The sequence below is a fragment of the Carassius carassius genome, chromosome 14, assembly GCF_963082965.1.
Source record: "Carassius carassius chromosome 14, fCarCar2.1, whole genome shotgun sequence".
Classification (NCBI taxonomy): domain Eukaryota; kingdom Metazoa; phylum Chordata; class Actinopteri; order Cypriniformes; family Cyprinidae; genus Carassius; species Carassius carassius.
This window is the reverse complement of record NC_081768.1, coordinates 32091859-32116932: the sequence shown is the minus strand read 5'-3', so window position 1 is coordinate 32116932 and position 25074 is coordinate 32091859. Positions and strand designations below refer to the sequence as shown.

Below are 25074 nucleotides of genomic sequence, written 5' to 3'. Positions count from 1 at the left end.
GACATTGTTTTGCTTAATGTTTTTACCGTGGTACATGTGTGTTCAAGTCGCATTTATTTTTGTGTGTATTGCGTGGCTTTGCAGTTTCAGTGGTAGTAGTAAGACGTGGCCAGCTGAATTCAATTACGTGAAATCAGGGAACTATATATTTGCTCAGTATACCACTGCCCTCATGTGAAGACCAACGAGTGTAAAGACCATCAACTCTAGGAAGGACGGGTCTACTTATTTCCAAAGAATGGAAACTTTAAAGTCTACCATCTCTTACTGGCAACAGTTCATTTGAATCACATGCAATTACTATTATCCACCCTGTTAACAATTAATTTTGTAGTTATTTATCTGTATACCTAGATTAATTGGATGTGTTACTCTCAAACTTCCCTGAGGACGACTCTGCGACTTCAACATCCACCTAGATAAACCACAGGCTGCTGACTTCAGCACTCTACTTGCTTCATTTTCCGGCATCCCTGAAGATGTGGTCTCAGTACGGGGTCTCCAGGTCATCTCCCATGTATGGAAAGCCTTCTTCCGAGCTGGAGAGAAGGGTCTGGCTGTCCACCCGGGATCTTCGCTTCCACCTGCCCTGTAAGAAACTGAGTGCCCGCTACATTGGTCCATTTTCCCATACAGAGGCACATTAATGAAGTCACCTACCTTCTCCAACTTCCACCCAGGTATTGAATTCACCCTGCATTCCATGTTTCCCACTTTAAACCTTGTTCTTCTTCCACAAAAGGACCCACCGAGCTGGAAGCACCTCACCAGAAATCCTGGACCAGCCCTCAGATTACCAGGTCAGGGACCTTCTTGCAACGGGGTAGCCGACTGGAATATCTAGGATCTAGGAATATCTGACTGGGAAGGATATGAACTGGAGGAGAGGTCCTGGGTGGCCCGGGACGATATACTAGATCCATCGTTGCTGTAGGAGTTCCATTGCACATGTCCTTGATTGTCCCATCCCTGAGGTCGAGGCCACCCTAGTCGCCGCATGAGGGAGTCAGGGGCTGCCCCTGGAGGAGTGGGTAATTTCAGGGAGTCTCTGCCTTCACAGTCACCTTAGTCACCAGCCATGACACGCACCAGATTGCAATCACCAGAGTACTGATCACCCACACCTGCAGAGACTCATCAAGAGCACTATATCCCTGCACTCCTCTCACTGGCTCACTGTCCGGTCTACAGTTCGCTTGCTTGAACTAAGCCTGACTTCTACCTATTACTGACCTGTTGTTTACTTGCCCCTAAAAGTGCCATCGATCGTATTGTCCGACGATCCTGTTCTCATCCTCCCTGGATACCTTCTAAGGATGAACCAACTACCCAGAGCTGAGTGCTCCTGTTTGCATCCAAACTTTGTTTCTCTGGCTTGTAGTGTGACAATATTAACATAGAATGACTCTTAGATCCTGTGATTCTTTTCTTCTAACTACCTCATAGTAGAACTAAAAAATTTAGTGCTGCTGCTTTTAGCCGTTATGTTCCTCACCTCTGGAATAACCTTCAAGAGAACATAATATAAGCTAAAAACATTAATAGTTTTAAATCTAAATTAAAACCATATCCTTTTAGTCTGGCCTTTTTTGTAAAGACTTATAAAACCTCTGTATATTTCATTTGTTTTGCCAAATTTTTAATGTTTTATTTTATATTTCATATTTTAATCTTTATTAATTTTATTCTTATTCCAATCATTGTTTTTTTTTTTTTAGTATGATGGGTGTTTATTAATTACCTGCGGGGCCAAACAGATCTGGGGTGACTACAATCAATGCACAAATTTGCAACTAATGTAAGGATAAACATACTGTACTTTTTCAAATTAATAAAAATATGAAAAAACAAACAAACAAACAAACAAAAACAACAACAAAAATACCTTTTGTGATCATCTTTCCTGGAGTGCTAAAAGGAATCTTGGATGGATGAGAAGTAACTGAAACAGTGTAAGGAATGTCAGAATGGAAAGGAAATCCAACAAATGCTGAAGTTTGGGGTGATTGAACCATTCAACAGCCCTTGGTCCAGCCCTATCATAATGGTACCAAAACCTGATGGCATCCTCCGCTTCTGCAATGACTTCCACCACCTCAACGATGTCTCAGAGTTTGACGGCTATCCAATGCCCCGGGTGGATGAGCTTCTGGATCGCCTGGGAAGGGCCCGGTACATCTCCACCCTCGACCTAATGGAAGGGTACTGGCAGGTGCCCCTCTCCGAGACTGCCAAACCTAAAATGGCTTTTAGCACCCCCAATGGACACTGGCAATATCAGACCCTTCACTTCGGGCTGCACGGGGCTCCCGCTACGTTCCAGCGCATGATGGACATCTTGCTGCGGCCCCACCAGTCCTATGCAGCGGCTTATCTTGATGACGTGGTGATCCACTCGGAGTGTTGGGAAGACCACCTTGAGCTGTATAGGGCTGGGCTCACCGCCAATCCCCGCAAATGTCACCTGGGCCTATTTGAAGCCAAGTACCTGGGCTTCCAGGTCAGACGAGGCCTCGTCAGGATCCAGGAAAAGAAGGTTTAAGCAGTCCAGTCCTCCCCAAAACTCAGCACGAAGTCCCAGGTAAGATCCCTCTGCAACATTCAGATGGTAGGGTCAGAACTTGGCATTAAGAACATGAAAGCATGGATCCATCCTGCCTTGTCTCAACAGTTCAGGCTGGTGGTGGTAGAGTAATGGTGTATTGGTGTAGTAATGGTGTAGTATATTTGCTTGGCACACTTTGGGCCCCTTAGTTCCAATTGAGCACTGTGTAAACACCACAGCATACCTGACTATTGTTGTTGACCATGTCCATCCCTTAATGACTACTGTTAAGTCCCCAGTTTTATCCAGGTGTGTGGGACTAACAAACATATATACCCAGGTTGGAAAAACCAAGGATGCCTCAAAACATGTGTCAAGTTCATGTATTCATTTACTTCATCCCCACGTAAAGTAAACTACAAAAACAAAACATACAACACAATAGACAGTCTTCACAGCTCCCACCGGATTACTGAAACGTACGCGGAGATTGCCTGCCACTCACCACGCCAACTTCCAGATGGTTGGAAACCCTGGTCCAACAGCTGCCTCCACAGAGTCCCTTGTCAGACGGTACAGGGAGAAACTAAGACCAGCACCCAGCAGTTCACACTATAAACCACACAGTAATTCACACAGAAGTCCACATAGTAATTCACACAGAAATTCACACAGTCTGACACGAGCTGCCCAGGGAAAAGCACACCCGAGAGCACTTCACTGGCTCAACTTATAAATCTCCACTAATTGCCACTGATCAGTTTCAGCTGCAGGATTCTTACCTCGTCAACCTCAAGACACGGGACACCTGAAGAATGGAGACAGAAAACACATCAACACACACAAAACACCAACCCATTCTCACTCCAAAGGCGTCAAAAACCGAAGCATGGTCAAGCGCCCCTAGCGTCACTTTTATGACGCCAAATGTGCCTCTTCGCGTCAGAATTTGGCGTCAGAATTTCGACGCGAGGACATGAGATGTTTACCGCTATGAAATCAAGTTCAAGAAGTCTCATTCAGCACACATCGCGATACTTGCCACCAGTTTACAAGTGGCACAGGTTGGGTGAGTAGTCATAAATACGCTCTTTTAATGCCTTTTATAAAATGTATTCTGTCTTCTTTATTAATCAGATTAGCGCCATATGTTTAATCGCTGTATTATATCGGTCATCCGCGGCTGTCTTTGAGTTTCATTGCGTTTAAATAAATGAACACAGCTGCTAATTAGTGTGATTAAACTCTATCGGTCACGTGACGTGCCATAGACCTTCAATCTGTTTTATATTAATTTCAGGTTCAATGATGTAAGTTGTATTTGTAGTAAAATCATGGTAATCACGAGACTTACAATAGTAATAAATGAAATTTGAAGTTAAAACACAGTATACAGGACATTTACCATGTTTTTACCACAGTAACTGTAGTTTTAGTATGGTATATTAATAATCAATACAACAATACAATAATCACCAAACCAGCTATGTTTTTATCACTGTAATGTTAGTGTTTTTATGTGCTTTTATATGACAGATATCACAGTAATCATATGTTCTGTACCATGCTTTTAATACCTTTTAATGTAAATCCAAAAAAAATAAAACAAATTAAAAATAAATAATAAAAAAAAATGTATTTTTCCATCTTGCAGTTCATTCATATCAGTTTATATCTAAATATTTTGCTCACAGATCATTATTAACATTCTGTATATAAGTCAATTTTATTTTCTCTCCCTTTTTTATTATTTTTATTTTTAGCTGAAAAGACGTAAAGGCAGTCAGCCCAGTGGTGTTTGTGGAGAGGTATTCCTTCAGAAGTGGAGAAAACTGAAGGCTGCGGAGGCAGACATTTGCAGCAGTAAGTCTGTGATAGTTTGTCCCTTTTATCAAACGTTCCTGCTGTTATAATTTGTACAGCATTTGTTGTTTCTTAAACTGTTGCACTGTCCAAATACCCACACTTGCCATCTTTGCACTTGACCACTTGATTACTTATTTGACATCTATCCTGTATTTGGCCTAGTGTTCGAGTGAGCATGATGACCATAAGTGTGTGTCGAACTTTTCATGACCTGATGACTGTGTTTCCCAATCCTGGTCCTGGAGATCCCCAGCACTTCACGGTTTTGGTGTCTCTCTTATCTGACAAATACACTTTTGAGGTCTTGGAGTCTTCACTGATGAGCTGATGAGTTGAATCAGGTGTGTTTGAATAGGGAGACATCTCAAATGTGCAGTGTTGGGGTTCTCCAGGACCACTATTGGGAGCCACTGCCTTATGGGACACACTTATGTGTTTACAGAGATTTTTAATATCTAATTATCAATATTTCACATACTGTACATTGGACAGCTTTCCTTGACCTCTTGTGAGATCTCATCAAAAAGTCTGAAGACTTATACGAAAACATGATGTATGATGGGATACACTAAGTGTTGTATAGAGCTCCGGAGCAGTATTGGAGAGGTTTAGTGTGTGTCAAGGACGCTGCGCTTTGGCATTATTAAGACCAGGGACAGTCTTGTGCACACACTGTCACGTACACACACTCTCAAGTGGCCAAGACTGCAAGTGTGGGTATCTGGACAGGGTCAAAGTCTTAAAAATTAACCCTAAACACAGTCACACATCACAATCTTAATTATTCAGTTTAACACTTCTATGATAGGGGTGTAACGGTACGCAAAAATCACGGTTCGGTACGTACCTCGGTTTTAAAGTCACGGTTCGGTTCATTTTCGGTACAGTAAGGGAAAGAAATGCAAACATTAAACTGCAGGTTGTTTATTACTATAAACTTTTTTTTACAATTTGTTTACACTTTTTAAAAAATACTTTTTAATAAAATATATATAAAATAAAAAAAGAATAAGAAATAAAATACTGCTGCAAAGTTCTCCACTAAATAAAATACTCTCAGTCTCAAACCAATATCATATAATAAAATATAATGAAAAATATAAATAAATAACTATGATTACAGTGCAGCATTACCAATCCCAGCTTGTATGCCTGCTCATATTTAAAAAATATATATCACTTTTCCAGCATCAACAGTTTAAGTTTTTCGACCTGCTCAGATTTCATTATTGCGTTGGACCGATCGCAATTAAGAGCAAAGGTCTGTGACACACTGGCATATTGCACCTGTCAAACATAGTCTATGGCTACGTTCACACTGCAGGGCTTAATGCTCAATTCCAATTTTTTGAAAAAATAGGATTTTTTTGCAAGGCCGTTCACATTTCCAATTAAATGCGATCTTTTGTGATCTCCTGTGTGAACGTGAAATGACCCAGAAGTGACCCGCATGCGCAGAAGAGTACTCAACGCTCAACGACGTCACTCGTTGTTTGCGGAAGTAGCTAACGTTAAACATGGATGTCAACAACAGTGTAGTCAACAATAAAGTTATTTTCCCAACAGAGCCAGCACAATTACAATCTTCTCGTTTTAAGAAGAAAATTAAAAAGAAGGAGGAGAGCAAGGTTTTTGGCCATGGCGTTTTGTGGAGCAGTGTTAGTAACGTCGGTACAGAGAAACATGTGGGTGTGGAGTCGCAGCCAGGAGTGGTGGGATACTGATGTGAGTGGCTTCACTAATACATAATTCATCAGTTTATCTTCTCGTTCCCGCCTACTTCAACGCAGACGTATGACGTTTGTAGCGTATCAATGACGTACGGGTCAGATACATGTGGCCTGGCCGTTCAGACGGAGGTCGCATTTCAAAAGATCGGATACGTATCGGATTCAGGACCACATACCCAAGTGGCCTGGGTCACATTTGAAAAGATCGGATCTGTGTCGTTCAGACTGTCATGAAAAGATCAGATACAGGTCGCATAGGGGCAAAAAAATCGGAATTGGGTGGTTTCAGCCTGCAGTGTGAACGTAGCCTATTTTGCCTAGGCTTTATATTTACGCTCAACATGAAATGTAGATATTGTTATCGTGAAGACAAGATCCTGGTCTGTCGGCGGTCTCCCTCTATGTCAACTACAGTAGCAGCAGTGTGCCAGAGCCGCTTCAGGCACGATTCTGGTGTGTAAAGACACAGAAAACGCGAGGCAGCCATCACGCAACTGACACAAAGCAGAAACGCCACGCTCGTCGATCACGCCACGCAGCCAGTGTGTCACCGGCCTTAGAATCAGCTGCAGGACGGGATTTGCGCTGAACGCGGAGACTTCCGCCACTTATTATGTTCGTTTGGAAACACGAAAATGTACCTACGTTCCGTGTACAAAATATTGCATTCGGTACACACGTGCACCGTACCGAAAGCCCTGTACCGAAACGGTCCAGTACGAATACACGTACCGTTACACCCCTATTGTATGATATTGTACAAGCCCCAGGACTGTCTCATCTGACACTATCAAAAGTATTCAAATGACTATAGCTTGCTATTAATTACTTGCTTTTAATAATGGATGCATTTAACATTTAATTATACAGCTGTCATAATACATGAAGCGGAAACAATGATGCAAGTAACTCTTTATTGAGGGTCAAAAGGTGAATCCAGTAACAGTGAACATCCAGACGAGATTAGACGAACACCACGAAGACACCGAACAGGAAACTCGAATCAGCAACAGGACTGGAAACGGCACACGATGACACACTCTGAGGACCCCAAACAACGATATGACAAAGAGAGGAGAGTGCGATGAGTCTTTATAGGTGAGTGAATTGGCAGCAGCTGATGCGGGGAATGAGATCAGCTGGCGTGCTGATCAGCAGGAATGAGCGGTCATGCCCACTCGCACACACCCACACACACACAGAACAACAAATACACAAGACACGAAAAAAAACAGTGAATTCATGAACCGTGACAGTACCCCCTCTCCTAGGAATGCCTCCTGGCGTCCCCAGACTCCCTTACCTGTCGATTGTAATCATCAATAAGGGAGTGATCCAGGATGTCTCTAGCAGGAACCCAACTTCTCTCCTCTGGATCGTAACCTTCCCAGTCCACCAAGTACTGGAATCCGCCTCCCCTCCGCCTTGAGTCCAGAATACGATTAACCGAATATGTAGGTTCCCCTTCTACGAGTCGGGCGGGGGGGGGGGGGGGGGGGGGGGGTGTTGGTTGCCGGGACAGGCGGATTAATACGATAATGAAACACAGGTTTTATTTTGGAAACATGGAAGGCGGAATGAATCCTCCTGTACACTGGAGGGAGTTTGAGGCGGACTGCCACCGGGCTAATGATCTTGGTGACAGTGAAGGTGCCGGTAATTTGGGAGCACGTTTTTTAGAGACGGAACAAAGAGGAATGTTCTTGGTAGAAAGCCACACTTTTTGACCAACGACGTATACGGGAGGCTTAGACCGGTGGCGATCGGCTTTGGCCTTGGTGCGCGCTCCCGCTTGGAGTAGAGTCTTGCGGGCTCTAGTCCAAGTGCGATGACACCTCTGGACGAAGGCGTGAGCAGAGGGAACCGCGACTTCAGATTCCAGACCAGGAAAAATTGGTGGCTGGTAACCTAGACTACACTCAAATGGAGATTCGTAGATGATACTGGTAACGAATTGTGGGCGTACTCCACCATTGACAGTTGTTGGCTCCATGAGGAAGGATTCTTGGAGACCAGACATCGCAACGTTCTCTCCATATCCTGGTTGGCTCTCTTAGTTTGGCCATTGCTCTGGGGATGAAACCCTGAGGACAGACTAACAGTCGCACCCAGTAATCTACAAAACTCTTGCCAAAATTTGGACACAAATTGAGGTCCTCTGTCGGAAACCATGATCGTCGGGAGGCCATGTAACCGAAAGACGTGGTTAACGACTGTTAACGCTGTCTCCTTGGCTGAGGTTAATTTGGGCAAGGGAATGAAATGGACCGCCTTCGAGAACCGGTCCACCATGGTCAAAACTACCGTGCTACCCTGAGAGGGTGGGAGGGCAGTGACAAAATCTAGTGCGATATGGGACCAGGGTCTCAAAGGGATCGGCAGCGGTTGAAGGAGCCCACCTGGGGGTCAATTGGAAGTCTTCCCAGTGGCACAAACTGAGCAAGCCAAAACAAAACTGTGAACGTCGCGAGCCATACGTGGCCACCAAAATTGTTGCTTGACTAAAGATGTAGTGCAACTGAGTCCTGGATGGCAAGCCACAAGCGCCAGTTCAATCAACCCATTGAGTGTAGTAGGTAAGTCCAGAGCATAAATCTCTCTCAGGACGCGGTCAGCCAGCCCATGCAGGAACATATCCCACTGCGCCTCATCGTTCCTCTGACACTCTGCCGCCAAAGTCCGGAACTCGATAGCGTAATCAGATACAGATCTTCCGCCTTGCTTGGAGTCCGCGAGGATCCGTGCCGCTTCTCTTCCCGCGACCGCGCGGTCGAATACCATCCTCATTTCGGCAGCGAGTGTCTGGAACGAGGCAAAGCATGGATCTTGGTTCTCCCACACCGCCGTCCCCCATAGCGCTGCCCTCCCAGTCAGTAGCGTGAGCACAAATGCCACCTTGCTCTGTTCAGTGGCAAAGGTCCTGGGCTGCAGAGAAAAATGCATTGAACAGCGTGTTAGGAATGCTCTGCAATAGTTTGGCTCACCGTTGTATAACTCGGGAACAGGTAGGCGGGGCTCTGACTGGGAGATGCTCTGTGGTGGTACGGGTGGGAGCGGCCGGTGTGGGTGGCGCAGTGGGAGCTCGTAGATGTTGCAATTGCTGGGTGAGCTCGGACACCTGCGCCACAAGAGCTTGAATAGCCCGACCCGACTCAGTCATGTTCCTCTCCTGGGCATCCATCCATCAAATACTGGACTTGATGAATTCTTCCAGAGGAGAAGAGGATACGCTTGCTGCATCCATCGCTTGGTCAGATCGTTCTGTCATAATACATGAAGCGGAAGCAATGATGCAAGTAACTCTTTATTGAGGGTCAAAAGACACAAAGAAGTACAGGAACTCGGGTGGGCTGGTGGCGCAGGGACTAGATGGTCAGCGTGCTGGTGAAGACAGGTGACGGTGAATCCAGTAACAGTGAACATCCAGACGAGATTAGACGAACACCACAAAGACACCGAACAGGAAACTCGAATCAGGAACAGGACTGGAAATGGCACACAATGACACAAACTGAGGACACCAAACAACGATCTGAAAAAGAGAGGAGAGTGCGATGGTGAGTGAATTGGCAGCAGCTGATGCGGGGAATGAGATCAGATGGCGTGCTGATCAGCAGGAACGAGTGGTCACGCCCACTCACACACACCCACACACACACAGAACAACAAATACACGAGACATGAAGAAAACAGTGAATTCATGAACCGTGACAACAGCATCTTTACAGAGGCTGCTTTTATGGTCTAAATAAAACCCAATGTAATGTACACGTTGCATGTAATTAATAATATTTCCTTCCTTTCTGTCTTACAGGATTGTTTGCAGATAACACTGTAGTTCTTCATCATGCACAAGGACTCACCTCGTTAACTCTTTATCCCCCCCCCACACAGAAATGGTTCCTGGATCAGTGATTAGACTTTGCAGTGGTTTGATTTTTGCAGAAGATGTAACTTTGTTTTAATTATAAGCTCATAATGAATAGTCTGTGCAGTGTAAGGCCTGGCTTCAAACCAATCAACTATCAATCCATAATTTATAACACAACATTTATGAAACAATGAAATAATGTCAATTGGTGTTTATATCAACTAAACCAATTTAGTTGCATTATCTGCAAACAATCCTGTAAGACAGAAAGGAAGGAAATATTATTAATTACGTGCAACTTGTACATTACATTGGGTTTTGTTTAGACCATAAAAGCAGCCTCTGTAAAGATGCTGTATAATTAAATGTTAAATGCATCCATTATTGAAAGCAAGTAATTAATAGCAAGCTATAGTCATATGAATTCTTTTGATAGTGTCAGATGAGACAATATCATACAAGTGTTAAACTGGATTATTAAGACTGTGATGTGCGTTTAGGGTTCATTTTTAAGACTTTGACCCTGTCCAGATACCCACACTTGCAGTCTTGGCCACTTGAGAGTGTGTGTACGTGACAGTGTGTGCACAAGACTGTCCCCGGTCTTAATAATGCCAAAACACAGCGTCCTTAACACACACTAAACCTCTCCAATACCGCTCCGGAGCACTATACAACGCTTAGTGCATCCCATCATACATCATGTTTTGGTATAAGTCGTCAGACTTTTTGATGAGATCTCACAAGAGGTCACGGAAAGCTGTCCAATGTACAGTATGAGAAATATTGATAATTAGATATTAAAAATCTCTGTAAACACATAAGTGTGTCCCATAAGGCAGTGGCTCCCAATAGTGGTCCTGGAGAACCCCAACACTGCACATTTGAGATGTCTCCCTATTAAAACACACCTGATTCAACTCATCAGCTCATCAGTGAAGACTCCAAGACCTCAAAAGTGTATTTGTCAGATAAGAGAGACTCCAAAACCGTGAAGTGCTGGGGATCTCCAGGATCAGGATTGGGAAACACAGTCATCAGGTCATGAAAGTTCGACACACACTTATGGTCATCATGCTCACTCGAACACTAGGCCAAATACAGGAAAGACGTCAAATAAGTAATCAAGTGGTCAAGTGCAAAGATGGCAAGTGTGGGTATTTGGACAGTGCAACAGTTTAAGAAACAACAAATGCTGTACAAATTATAACAGCAGGAATGTTTGATAAAAGGGACAAACTATCATAGACTTACTGCTGCAAATGTCTGCCTCTGCAGCTTTCAGTTTTCTCCATTTCTGAAGGAATACCTCTCCACAAACACCACTGGGCTGACTGCCTTTACGTCTTTTCAGCTAAAAATAATAAAAAAGGGAGAGAAAATAAAATTGAATTATATACAGAATGTTAATAATGATCTGTGAGCAAACTATTTAGATATAAACTGATATGAATGAACTGCAAGATGGAAAAATACATTTTTTTCATTATTTATTTTGGATTTACATTAAAAGGTATTAAAAGCATGGTACAGAACATATTATTACTGTGATATCTGTCATATAAAAGCACATAAAAACACTAACATTACAGTGATACAAACATAGCTGGTTTGGTGATTATTGTATTGTTGTATTGATTATTAATATACCATAGTAAAACTACAGTTAATGTGGTAAAAACATGGTAAATGTCCCGTTTGCTGTGTTTTAACTTCAAATTTGATTTATTACTATTGTAAGTCTCGTGATTACTAATATTTTACTACAAATACAACTTACATCATTGAACCTGAAATTAACCCTTGTGGATTGTTCAAATTCACTACCCTTTCGAGTTGTTTGGGATGAAAACATCCACTCAATTAAACTGCTGTAAAAATGTATCAGATTCATATTTGTTTTCAATTTTCTTTGCATAAATCTGTTAATCAACCTCAGTCCTGATCAAAACTACCAAAATCCAAGATTTTAACTTTAATTGCCAAGTTCATAAATGATGTCACTGATTTGGGGAAAAAAAACACACAAAATTACTTATTTTCAATATAAAAGTAATTGTGGCTGGATTTGTTTTTAACTTTTTGTAACCGTCTTGGGCATGTCAAAGATTAGTTTTTGTGCAACATTAGATTTATTTTTTTTCTCCCTAATTTGTTGTTGGTGGCTGTTTTTGCCCCATTGACTTCCATTATAACAACATTTTTTGATTGCAAAGCCATGACACCATGTAATCATGCATTCTTGATTGTTTGTGGTTTTCACTTTTGGAAAGAGGTCAAATTTGTTTATTTTACAGTTGATCACTAGGTGGGACTATTAACCCTTTAGATAGGCCTGTGCAAAAAAAAAAGCTTAGTTTCTGGCTTGTATATGGAGTTATATGGAGTATAACAGCAAATTACAGTGTTTGTGTGTGTGTGAGATTCTTGATTGTTGGTGGTTTTCCTGTTGGGAAGAGGTAACATTAGTTATTTTTAAAGTTGATCACTAGGTGGGACCATTAACCATTTAGATTGGCCTGTGCAAAAAAAAGCTTAGTTTCTGATTTGTATATGAAGCTATATGGAGCATAACAGCATATTATATTGAGTGTGTATGTGTGTGTGTGAGAAAGAGAGAGAGAGTGTGTGTGAGCGAGACCTTTGCGCACTTACCTTAATGTATTTCAGAAAATCACAATGTACACCTCAGCTCTTAGAACTATATGGAGTAAACAAAAGTGTATTTTTGCACCTGCTGCCTTTTAATGGTGGTGAAAGTATTCGGTTGTTAAGTGATGACGTAAGAAGCACTGTTTCCAGGTCCAGGCCTCAACTCACTTCACTTGAGAATATGACCTCAGCAGCCGTTTATGGCCACTGTTTATTCATATTGATAATTTAAGTTAAACACTTTCAAACTTACGATATACACTACAGTCTCCATGCTCACAGCGTCCCAAACACAAATAATTTTTATATGTTTTTTTATATTTATATTTTCATTGTCTGGCTATCTGGTACTTCGGTATGGAGTTAAAGGTTAATATTTTAACTTTTTCGCTAGTATTCTATCACATTGTGAGTTTATATTAGCACCTTTTGTTGTTTTCTCGTGGTAACTGATAGAGCGTTTGGACATGGAAGCGCTGCTACGTGACGTCAGACTTAACAAGCGAATAGACTAAACAAAAGCAAAGTACGTGGATTTAAACACTTGCATGCCATCGTGCTGGATATTTAATGGTGAGAAGCGCAGCAAGCAACACGAGAAAGGGCTTGACTTGTACCAAAGTTTTAGAAATGATTATGTAGCGTGACCCCTCCAGCGAGCTGCAGCTTATTTGAAGTTGGTATTGCATTTTGGTTCATAATACATTATGTTCATAAATTTCATGCGAAGTAGATTTTTTTACAGGATTTTAAGGTTTTAAACTGGCTTTACCATCAAGAAAAGAGGAGCATTTCACATATAGGCCATCTGTACTTTTCACCATCAAAAGGAAGCAGGTGCATAAACACACTTCTTTTTGTATTGTTTACTCCATGTAGTTCTGAGAGCATGAGGTGCATATTTTGATTTTTTCAGATACTGTACATCAAGGTAAGTGCACAAAGGTCCCTCTCACATCCTCTCTTTCTCTCTCTCTCTCTCTATCACACACACACACTATAATTTGCTATTATACTCCATATAACTCCATACAAGCCAGAAACTAAGCCTTTTTTTCCACAGGCCTATCTATATGGTTAATGGTCCCACCTAGTGATCAACTGTAAAAAATAACAAATGTTACCTCTTCCCAACAGGGAAAACCACCAACAATCAAGAATCTCACACACACACAAACACTATAATTTGCTGTTATACTCCATATAACTCCATATACAAGCCAGAAACCAAGCCTTTTTTTGCACAGGCCTATATAAACGGTTAATGGTCCCACCTAGTGATCAACTGTAAAAATTAATATTTTTTACCTCTTCCCAAAAGTGAAAACCACAGACAATCAAGAATGCTTGGTGTCATGGCTTTGCAATCAAAAAATGTTGTTATAATGGAAGTCAATGGGGCAAAAACAGCCACCAACAACAAATTAGGGAGAAAAAATTTAAATCTAATGCTGCACAAAAACTAACAATGCATCAAAGCCAATGTTGCTACTAATCTTTGACATGCCCAAGACTGTGATAAAAGGTTAAAAAAAATCCAGTCCACAATCACTTTTTATATTGAAAATATGTAATTTTGTGTTTTTTTCCCAAATCAGTGACATCATTTATGAACTTGGTAATTAAAAAGTTAAAATCTTGGAATTTTTTAAAAAATTTGGTAGTTTTGAACAGGACTGAAGATTAATAGATTTATGCAAAAAAAATTGAAAAAAATATTTATCTGATACATCTTTACAGCAGTTTAATTTAGTGGATGTTTTCATCCACGAACATCCCAAAAGGGTAGTGAATTTGCCCACAGTGTACCGCTGAGTTTTTGAAAAATTTCAAAGCATTTTCCCAAAATATGGGTCAAAATAAGATTTGTCACCAAAAATCATTCCATTAGCTCAAACACAGAGAAAGTTGTGGCCAAAATAAGACTCAACTTTACCCCCTATTGGACGAAAACGTCCCCAACAACGCACAAGGGTTAATATAAAACCGATCGAAGGTCTATGGCACGTCACGTGACCGATAGAGTTTAATCACACTAATTAGCAGCTGTGTTCATTTATTTAAACGCAATGAAACTTCCAGACAGCCGCGGATGACCGATATAATACAGCGATTAAACATATGGCGCTAATCTGATTAATAAAGAAGACAGAATACATTTTATAAAAGGCATTAAAAGAGTGTATTTACGACTACTCACCCAACCTGTGCCACTTGTAAACTGGTGGCAAGTATCGCGATGTGTGTTGAATGAGACTTCTTGAACTTGATTTCATAGCGATAAACATCTCATGTCCTCGCGTCGAAATTCTGATGCCAAAAGTTTCCCACTGAAAGCAATGAAGGTCGTTACTCAAATGGCTTCCACAGTCACCAGAATCTGACACAATCTGACACAATCTGACTTTGCTGCAGCCTGGAATTGAACTACTGGTTTCATCTGGTCAGAGGAGAACTGCCCCCCCAACTGAGCCTGGTTTCTCCCAAGGTTTTTTTCTCCATTCTGTCACCGATGGAGTTTCGGTTCCTTGCCGCTGTCGCCTCTGGCTTGCTTAGTTGGGGACACTTCATCTACAGCGATATCGTTGACTTGATTGCAAATAAATGCACAGACACTATTTAACTGAACAGAGATGACATCACTGAATTCAATGATGAACTGCCTTTAACTATCATTTTGCATTTTTACACTGTTTTCCTAATGAATGTTGTTCAGTTGCTTTGACGCAATGTATTTTGTTTAAAGTGCTATATAAATAAAGGTGACTTGACTTGACCAGAACTCAATCCAATAGAGCATCTTTGGGATGTGCTGGAACGGGAGAATCACATCATGGATGTGCAGCCGACAAATCTACAGCAACTGTGTGATGCTATCATGTCAATATGGACCAAAATCTCTGAAGAATGTTTCCAACACCTTGTTGAATCTATGCCATGAAGAGTTGAGGCAGTTCTGAAGGCAAAAAGGGGGTCCAACTCGGTACTAGCAAGGTGTATCTAAACCTAATAAAGTGCCCAGTGAGTGTATTTTTGTTTATTTAAGGGTGATGTTCTCATTCTGCAAAATATTGACTTGGACTAAAATTTCTAGTGCATTTTTCTGGTTTCATACTCTTCAATGACCAAAACTCAGAGAGAGGGACTTTGTGTCATCATTTCATTACATGCACATGACATCAAGTGACATTAAATTTCACTTGGCCAAATGTGAAGAGTTTATGATGATGGCCACGTTGATCTGCACATTTAATAAAAGCTGAATTTATCCATATTGTAACCTGTAAGTTCAGCGTTTACAATGATAAACTAAATATAACTAGAAGTGTCCATTTTCATTTTATAGGTAAAAAGACTGACTTACAGCAGATTGCTAAACAGCTTTAAAACACTGTAAAATACAATGGTGAATACATGCCATTTTTACTTTATAAATCAATAGAAAAGGCTGAACTGAAACAAAGCATCATCCATAATATAATGACTATGTGTCTATGTAGCATTTAACATTATTTACAGGTAAGCAGATATATGTATTAAACATTCTGATAAGGGTACGAAATTAATATGGTTCTGTTTTATTATTATGTTCTTTTTTTCGGATTTGAGAAGAGATGAACTAATGCCATTTTTATCTTCAAAAATATAACCTGTCAATTAGACAGAGGTCAGAAAAATGCAATATTGCACTTGACATACTGTTCCCTCACTTCTGCGCAGCTGAGATGCTTCTTGATTGCAGCGAGGCTGTTTTCAGTCGTACGGTCATACAGTGTTACACAGCATCTCTCCGCAGAGCCCCGGACAGACCAGCCTCACTGAGCACAATTAAATGACAAAACTGCACTCCAGCAGTCACAGGATACTAACAAACCTTACTCCAGGAGGACCAAACACGAAATAACTGAACTGTCAGCTAAACCACAACTAACTAGAAAGAGCACAGTTGTCAGCCATTGGGAAAACATGTAATGATTAATCTGTTGTTCTCATCATTGAGAGATTTAGAGTCATTTTTAAGCATAACCTGATTTACTGTAGTATCTGATCAGTAAATCAGGGATATGTTCTGCCCTGAGCGAGATCAGTGTGTGTGTGTGTGTGTGTGTGTGTGTGTGTGTGTGTGTGCGTGCGTGCGTGCGTGTGTGTGTGTGTGTGTGTGTGTGTGAGTGTGTGTGTGTGTGTGTGTGTGTGCTCTTGTTTTTGTGACATATCAGGACACAACTCTGTATAATGACATGGGTATGACACAGGTATTACAAGGAGAGGGTGACTTATGAGGACATAATGTCCCATGTCCCCATTTTTCAAAACGCTTATAAATCATACAGAATGAGTTTTTTTGAGAAAGTAAAAATGCACAAAGTTTCCTGTGAGGGTTAGGGTTAGGTGTAGGGTTGGTGTAGGGCCATAGAATATACAGTTTGTACAGTATAAAAACCATTACACCTATGAGATGAACACACTTTACACAAAAACAAACGTGTGTGTGTGTATGCAGCTGAAAGCCTCAGTCTCATAAACACAAGCACATACTCTGACATTCATCCTCATTTGAAATGATCCTGTTCACTTCTATTGCAATAGGGACCCCAAATCAAAATGCTGCAATGTTTTACAACTACATGTTCAGAAGGGGCTTCTTCTTGCATCTGTAGATGATTCTGTAGAAGACTTCCTGCATTCACTACCAGGTTTGATGTATTGGAACAGTTTTCAATCTTCATCTTTAAGCAGAATGAAAGCCATGGTCTCAGACTAACACTCCATCAGTCACACTACCCTTCACCATAATGCACGTTTAATTCAAACCTCATCAGTTCGTTGCAGCGATGTGTGATGCTGCCTCCACATGCACTTGATTAATGAACACTCACCTTCATGATGGACTCTGAGTGTCTCTGTGCAGCGTATGAAGCTGAACTCCGGCTCTGATCTGGCACTGACGCAGCCGTGGGTATACAGCCCTTTATTGATATGTGAATGTCTCGGACAGAAAGGCACAGTTTTCCAGCAGCTCCTTACTCTCCGTCTGTATGAGGCTGATCGCTCCATCCCTGCTGTGTGAGATACAACCTCTCCAGCCAGTCCAACCAATGAGAGACCAGCTGTGCTCCGGCTCCTCCTACAACCACAGACCCACTAGAAGTTAAGAAACATTCATTCAGAAGCACAGAGCATCAGATTAGCACACAGACTGAGCTGATAAAAATGCCACAGTGTTAATTGAAAATTTGTGTAGAAATAAATCCACATAAACACATCTACATTAAAAAAAAAAAACAGTTCTGTAAATTACCTTAAAGTACAGCAATAAAACTCTGGCTGGTTGGTTCATAAAGACTAATAATGTAAGTTGTTTGGGGTGTGTCTCAATCATCTCCCGAGCTTGTGAATCAGTGTATGGTACACAGGAACACATCCATTTCCTGACAAAAGCTCATGTTAGAATATTAATCTCTGATTGGCCAGTCGCTGGTATTTATAGATGGTAAATCATACAGAGAATGCTTTACATAATACAGGACAACATTAATCTACAGCAGCTGGTTGTTTAGCATGCCATGCCCTCATCTCCCTGCTCAGTTCTCAGATCAGTCAGAATCAGATCTCATTCCTCCAGTCCACACCTTCTGACATCCAGCAAACTTTGATTTGTTTTACAATCCAGTGAGTCAGAAGAATTACAGTATAGCTTCTTAAAAACAGGCAACCTTACAATCCAAACAAATTCATACTTTTAAATCAAACTAGCATGTCATGATAGGGTACTTTTCCAGTCTAGCCACTAGATGTCAGTGGCAGCAGATGAACTGAGACGAAGGACTGAAAACAATCACGGCTCAAAACGGCCACTTCAGAATGAAGTTTTACAGTAAAACAGCAGAGAAAGAACAGACAAACTCAGTAACAATCTACTGTTACAACTGACAACGAGGTCTGAAACCACTTCAGGTTGATTCATTCATTCAGACAGTTGTCTTGGTTTCTGCACCAAAAGAGATACTTCGTGAGACTAAATAAATAAACAAATTAAACAGTACTAAATAAATAATTAAACTAATTCTATGGTGACTGAAGTAGCTCTTTATTGCGCTTGTATATTGTGAGCAACTCTGTGCTGCAGGTAAGATCAGGAGCTGACAGAGCTTTCAAAAACAATAGAGGCATGATTTAATACTTTCTCTCATTGATCATGTTGTAAGACGCTTGTAAGATCTGTCTGTGTGCTGTTCCAGCTGAGGAGAGGACTGTGTGGATGCAGACACTGACTACAGCAGCTCTGTACTTCAGGTTAGTGATGGACAGACACATGTATTCATGAGAGCTACAGCCGCTCAATTCTGTGTTTCACAAGAGACAGCCTTGAACATGTGTGGATTTACACTAAGATATACAATTAACACATCAAGTACTTTTACAAAAAAATGATTCATTCCCATCAGTAGAACTTGCGAGGGGCACCACACTACGTGTTATATGAGGGCCAATAAATCAATAAGCAAGAAGTTAAAATGGTGTTACATTTTAGACACAATAATGTAATTATTGTCTATTTTTGTGTAGTTTCACCAGTGAAAATCTTAGCTCCTGTACTGTAATCATTACTGAATGAATCCTCATTATTGAAGGAATCGACTGAGCCAATGATTCAGTGAGCCATTCATAAAGACAGTCACAGGCTAAATAAATGATTAATAAATGGTATGCTAACGATTTACAAATGGGTGGTAAGTTATCTTAAAAAACGTTTAAATCATGAAATAAAACAAACAGATCATTAGAAGGTTTATTAGTTATTAGTTGATACATTATTTATCACTTATAAATCATTGAAGTGTTTAAGTCAAATTTGTTAATTATCTCAATAAACAACCATTTATAAATGATCATTTATTGATGAGCTTGTAATCTTGTGTGTTTAAAAGCACAAACATGCAGGTATTATTTTGAAGTGGATAAAGATGTGTAAATGGCTTATAGTAGTGTGAAACCCTTTCTGTCATCAGCACAGACTTGTGTTCTGTGTGGATCTAGTGATGAAGTGCACCTCAGTTAAACACCTCACCAGTCAGCACACCTGTTATAGATGATGTGTAAATCATTTACAACGCTTTCTGCATCCTCTAATCTAAAGTCAAATCTATTCATCACTTCTAAATGTCTTACATATGTCTTTGTTAAAATCAACTGTAAAAAAATCAGATATGTGCTTGTGAATACACATTTGCTAAGACTATTACATTTATTTTCAACTGCTCTCACACAGAATCTCTCCTTGTCACAGTTAAAGCTGTCGGTCAAACACCAGATCTACAAAACCAGACACTAATTATCAGCCTTTGACTCAGTTTTCAATTTAATTTCAGAAAACACTTTTTACAAAACATAACGCACACTTCTCTGTGTAACACACAAACGTCTAGCAGGAATTAATATTATGCCAAAGCTGTTTGCAAATGTTTGTTTATGAGATGTTTTTGTGATATTTTGAATGCAGTGCTAAATTTAGCAAGATATGTGAGGCATTTTGTGTGTAAAGTTTTGAAAATGTGTGTAAACAGCTGGAAAAAAACTGTAACCAAATCCACAGGGGCAGGTCTACGTGGTGAAATTCGATTGGCCACCCCATGTGCACCCCCCCCCCCTTTAAGATGTCTTGTGATTGGTTTATTTTATGGCCAATCAGTCTATAGACTCTACAGAAGTTCGCGATTCAAAGAAGTGCAGCGTAGTCAGAGCAACAACGCTCGTGCGGACTTGGACTTTTACTTTATCAAGTTTGGGAAGTCGAGACACTAGTGATGGGAAGTTCGGATCATTATACCGACTCAGACTTTTGAGTTGCATTCAGCAAAATGAACAAATCTTTTTTCGAGTCATGCAAAATGTAATTAAAATGTTACGTGTTACTTCCCCAACACATCTAGTACTTGCGCAAACGTTGATCACAGTACAAACAATACAAAACTAATATGCTATAAAGATACAGAAAAGATTAATTAATTCTTTACCTGGGTCTTCAGTCAACTCTTGTCTGACAAGTCTTCGGGTTCAAATCATTCCTTAATCACGTGACAGCCCCTGTAGGATCTGTGGTGTGTTATTATTTTATAAATAAATAAAACCTTGTTATAAATAAAATATTGATTAATTTGTCTTTTTGACCGTCTATCAGTAAATAAACACTAGGCTATATAATAGTATCCAAGTATTTATAGCCTAGTTAAATTTTTAATCCAATTTTGAGTTTGCTGGTATAATAATTGCTTTTCCTAGGCAGACTTGACAATTTGGTCTAATATATGTATAAGATGCTTGCTCAAAAAGGACATAATGACATAAATTAAAAGCAAATAACATTTTGAATCCTAAACAAGTAACACTACAGTTCTATAGTCTAATCTGAAGGGTAAACTCAAAAGACATAAATCATACAACAAGGTAATTTTTGAAGATTAGAATCCACTGTAAAACAAAAAACAATCAAAGTGATGTCGCCGTCATAGAGACGACTCCTTCTTCCCTAGTCACACTCAAGATTCGAATCGTTCAAGAACGACACATCACAAAACACCAAACAAAGATCTGGTAGGTAACCTTTATGTATGGTTTAACATGTTTGTATGGTTTTCTCAGGTCAATGTTTTTACCCCGTCAGGCTCTGCTCGCGTTGGTCGTGGTTGATTTCAATCGAATGTTCAGTCAACGTTTAATAAAACACAATAAAAGTCAAATACGCTGGGCGCTATCAAACAATATACAGTCATGGTGATTTGCATATTTTGTATCAGTTTATTTTGTGACAGTGACCACATAGCAAGATTGCACCAAATGACAATATGCACAGAATGTTCCATAATAATAATTGTCTGGTGACACGTTACTTGTTAATGCATGAGAGTAAGTCAGTTAGATAGTCAGTTAAATTGTCAGGCCTAACTTAGTCATTTACACGTGAAATGACATGGATGCATTCTGTGCATTTCATTCACAATTTGAATTTTTTTTTTGAGATTGAGAATAACAGACACATGTGTGGTGTTTCTCCTCTCGGTGTGTTCTGAGTGACGGTGTGTGTTATCTCAGTGAGGGTCGTGTGTAGTGTTTATCCTCTCGGTGTGTTCCGAGTGACGGTGTGTGTTATCTCAGTGAGGGTCGTGTGTAGTGTTTCTCCTCTCTGTGTGTTCTGAGTGACGGTGTGTGTTATCTCAGTGAGAGTCGTGTGTAGTGTTTCTCCTCTCGGTGTGTTCCGAGTGATGGCGTGTGTTCTCTCGGTGAGGGTCGTGTGTAGTGTTTCTCCTTTCGGTGTGTTCCGAGTGACGGTGTGTGTCATCTCGGCGAGGGTCGTGTATAGTGTTTCTCCTCTCGGTGTGTTCCGAGTGACGGTGTGTGTCCTCTCGGCGAGGGTTGTGTGTGGTGTTTCTCCTCTCGGTGTGTTCCGAGTGACTGTGTGTGTTATCTCAGCGAGGGTCGTGTGTGGTGTTTCTCCTCTCGGTGTGTTCTGAGTGACGGTGTGTGTTATCTCAGCGAGGGGTGTGTGTGGTGTTTCTCCTCTCTGTGTGTTCCGAGTGACGGTGTGTGTTATCTCAGCGAGGGTCGTGTGTGGTGTTTCTCTTCTCGGTGTGTTCCGAGTGACGGTGTGTGTTATCTCAGCGAGGGTCGTGTGTAGTGTTTGTGCTCTCTGTGTTTTCTTAGTGACGGTGTGTGTTATATCAGTGAGAGTCATGTGTAGTGTTTCTCCTCTCGGTGTGTTCCGAATGATGGTGTGTGTTCTCTCGGCGAGGGTTGTGTGTGTAGCGTTTCTCCTCTCGGTGTGTTCTGAGTGACGGTGTGTTCTCTCGGCGAGGGTTGTGTGTGTAGTGTTTCTCCTCTCAGTGTGTGCTTTCTCAGCGAGGGTTGTGTGTAGTGTTTCTCCTCTCGGTGTGTGTTATCTCAGCGAGGGTTGTGTGTAGTGTTTCTCCTCTCAATGTGTTCCGAGTGACGGTGTGTGTTCTCTCGGTGAGGGTTGTGTGTAGTGTTTCTCCTCTCGGTGTGTTCCGAGTGGCGGTGTGTGTTATCTCAGCGAGGGTTGTGTGTAGTGTTTCTCCTCTCGGTGTGTTCCGAGTGAGTGTGTGTTATCTCGGCGAGGGTCGTGTGTAGTGTTTCTCCTCTCGGTGTGTTCCGAGTGACGGTGTGTGTCATCTTGGCGAGGGTCGTGTGTAGTGTTTCTCCTCTCGGTGTGTTCCGAGTGACGGTGTGTGTTATCTCGGCGAGGGTCGTGTGTGGTGTTTCTCCTATCGGTGTGTTCCGAGTGACGGTGTGTGTTATCTCAGCGAGGGTCGTGTGTGGTGTTTCTCCTCTCGGTGTGTTCCGAGTGACGGTGTGTGTTATCTCAGCGAGGGTCGTGTGTGGTGTTTCTCCTCTCGGTGTGTTCCGAGTGACGGTGTGTGTTATCTCAGCGAGGGTCGTGTGTGGTGTTTCTCCTCTCGGTGTGTTCCGAGTGACGGTGTGTGTTATCTCAGCGAGGGTTGTGTGTAGTGTTTCTCCTCTCGGTGTGTTCCGAGTGACGGTGTGTGTTATCTCAGCGAGGGTTGTGTGTAGTGTTTCTCCTCTCGGTCTGTTCCGAATGACGGTGTGTGTTCTCTCGGCGAGGGTTGTGTGTGTGGTGTTTCTCCTCTCGGTGTGTTCTGAGTGACGGTGTGTGTTATCTCAGTGAGAGTCGTGTGTAGTGTTTCACCCCTCGGTGTGTTCCGAGTGACAGTGTGTTCTCTCGGCGAGGGTTGTGTGTGTAGTGTTTCTCCTCTCAGTGTGTGTTATCTCAGTGAGGGTTGTGTGTAGTGTTTCTCCTCTCGGTGTGTGTTATCTCAGCGAGGGTTGTGTGTAGTGTTTCTCCTCTCAATGTGTTCCGAGTGACGGTGTGTGTTCTCTCAGTGAGGGTTGTGTGTAGTGTTTCTCCTCTCGGTGTGTTCCGAGTGACGGGGTGTGTCCTCTCGGCGAGGGTTGTGTGTAGTGTTTCTCCTCTCGGTGTGTTCCGATGACGGTGTGTGTCCTCTCGGCGAGGGTCGTGTGTGGTGTTTCTCTTCTCGGTGTGTTCCGAGTGACGGTGTGTGTTATCTAAGCGAGGGTCGTGTGTAGTGTTTCTCTTCTCTGTGTGTTCCGAGTGACGGTGTGTGTTATCTCAGCGAGGGTCGTGTGTAGTGTTTGTGCTCTCGGTGTTTTCTTAGTGACGGTGTGTGTTATATCAGTGAGAGTCATGTGTAGTGTTTCTCCTCTCGGTGTGTTCCGAATGATGGTGTGTGTTCTCTCGGCGAGGGTTGTGTGTGTAGCGTTTCTCCTCTCGGTGTGTTCTGAGTGACGGTGTGTGTTATCTCAGTGAGAGTCGTGTGTAGTGTTTCACCCCTCGGTGTGTTCCGAGTGACGGTGTGTTCTCTCGGCGAGGGTTGTGTGTGTAGTGTTTCTCCTCTCAGTGTGTGCTTTCTCAGCGAGGGTTGTGTGTAGTGTTTCTCCTCTCGGTGTGTGTTATCTCAGCGAGGGTTGTGTGTAGTGTTTCTCCTCTCAATGTGTTCCGAGTGACGGTGTGTGTTCTCTCGGTGAGGGTTGTGTGTAGTGTTTCTCCTCTCGGTGTGTTCCGAGTGACGGTGTGTGTTATCTCAGCGAGGGTTGTGTGCGGTGTTTCTCCTCTCGGTGTGTTCCGAGTGACGGTGTGTGTTATATCGGCGAGGGTTGTGTGTAGTGTTTCTCCTCTCGGTGTGTTCCAGGTGAGTGTGTGTTATCTCGGCGAGGGTCGTGTGTAGTGTTTCTCCTCTCGGTGTGTTCCGAGTGACGGTGTGTGTCATCTTGGCGAGGGTCGTGTGTGGTGTTTCTCCTCTCGGTGTGTTCCGAGTGACGGTGTGTGTCCTCTCGGCGAGGGTTGTGTGTGGTGTTTCTCCTCTCGGTGTGTTCCGAGTGACGGTGTGTGTTATCTCAGCGAGGGTCGTGTGTGGTGTTTCTCCTCTCGGTGTGTTCCGAGTGACGGTGTGTGTTATCTCAGCGAGGGTCGTGTGTGGTGTTTCTCCTCTCGGTGTGTTCCGAGTGACGGTGTGTGTTATCTCAGCGAGGGTCGTGTGTGGTGTTTCTCCTCTCGGTGTGTTCCGAGTGACGGTGTGTGTTATCTCAGCGAGGGTCGTGTGTGGTGTTTCTCCTCTCGGTGTGTTCCGAGTGACGGTGTGTGTTATCTCAGCGAGGGTTGTGTGTAGTGTTTCTCCTCTCGATGTGTTCCGAGTGACGGTGTGTGTTATCTCAGCGAGGGTTGTGTGTAGTGTTTCTCCTCTCGGTGTGTTCCGAATGACGGTGTGTGTTCTCTCGGCGAGGGTTGTGTGTGTAGCGTTTCTCCTCTCGGTGTGTTCTGAGTGACGGTGTGTGTTATCTCAGTGAGAGTCGTGTGTAGT

At 42.1% G+C, this 25074-nt stretch overlaps 1 protein-coding gene across 1 annotated transcript in view; it reads right to left on the bottom strand.

Annotated features, from left to right (window-relative positions):
• Positions 1-17695, bottom strand: part of LOC132156652 (inactive phospholipase D5) — a 61157-nt gene extending 43462 nt beyond the window's left edge. The window contains exon 1 of the mRNA XM_059565585.1: positions 17542-17695. Coding sequence (XP_059421568.1) covers positions 17542-17547 — 6 coding nt within the window. The 5' untranslated portion in view covers positions 17548-17695. The remainder of the gene's footprint in view (positions 1-17541) is intronic.
• Between the last annotated feature and the right edge of the window lie 7379 nt (positions 17696-25074).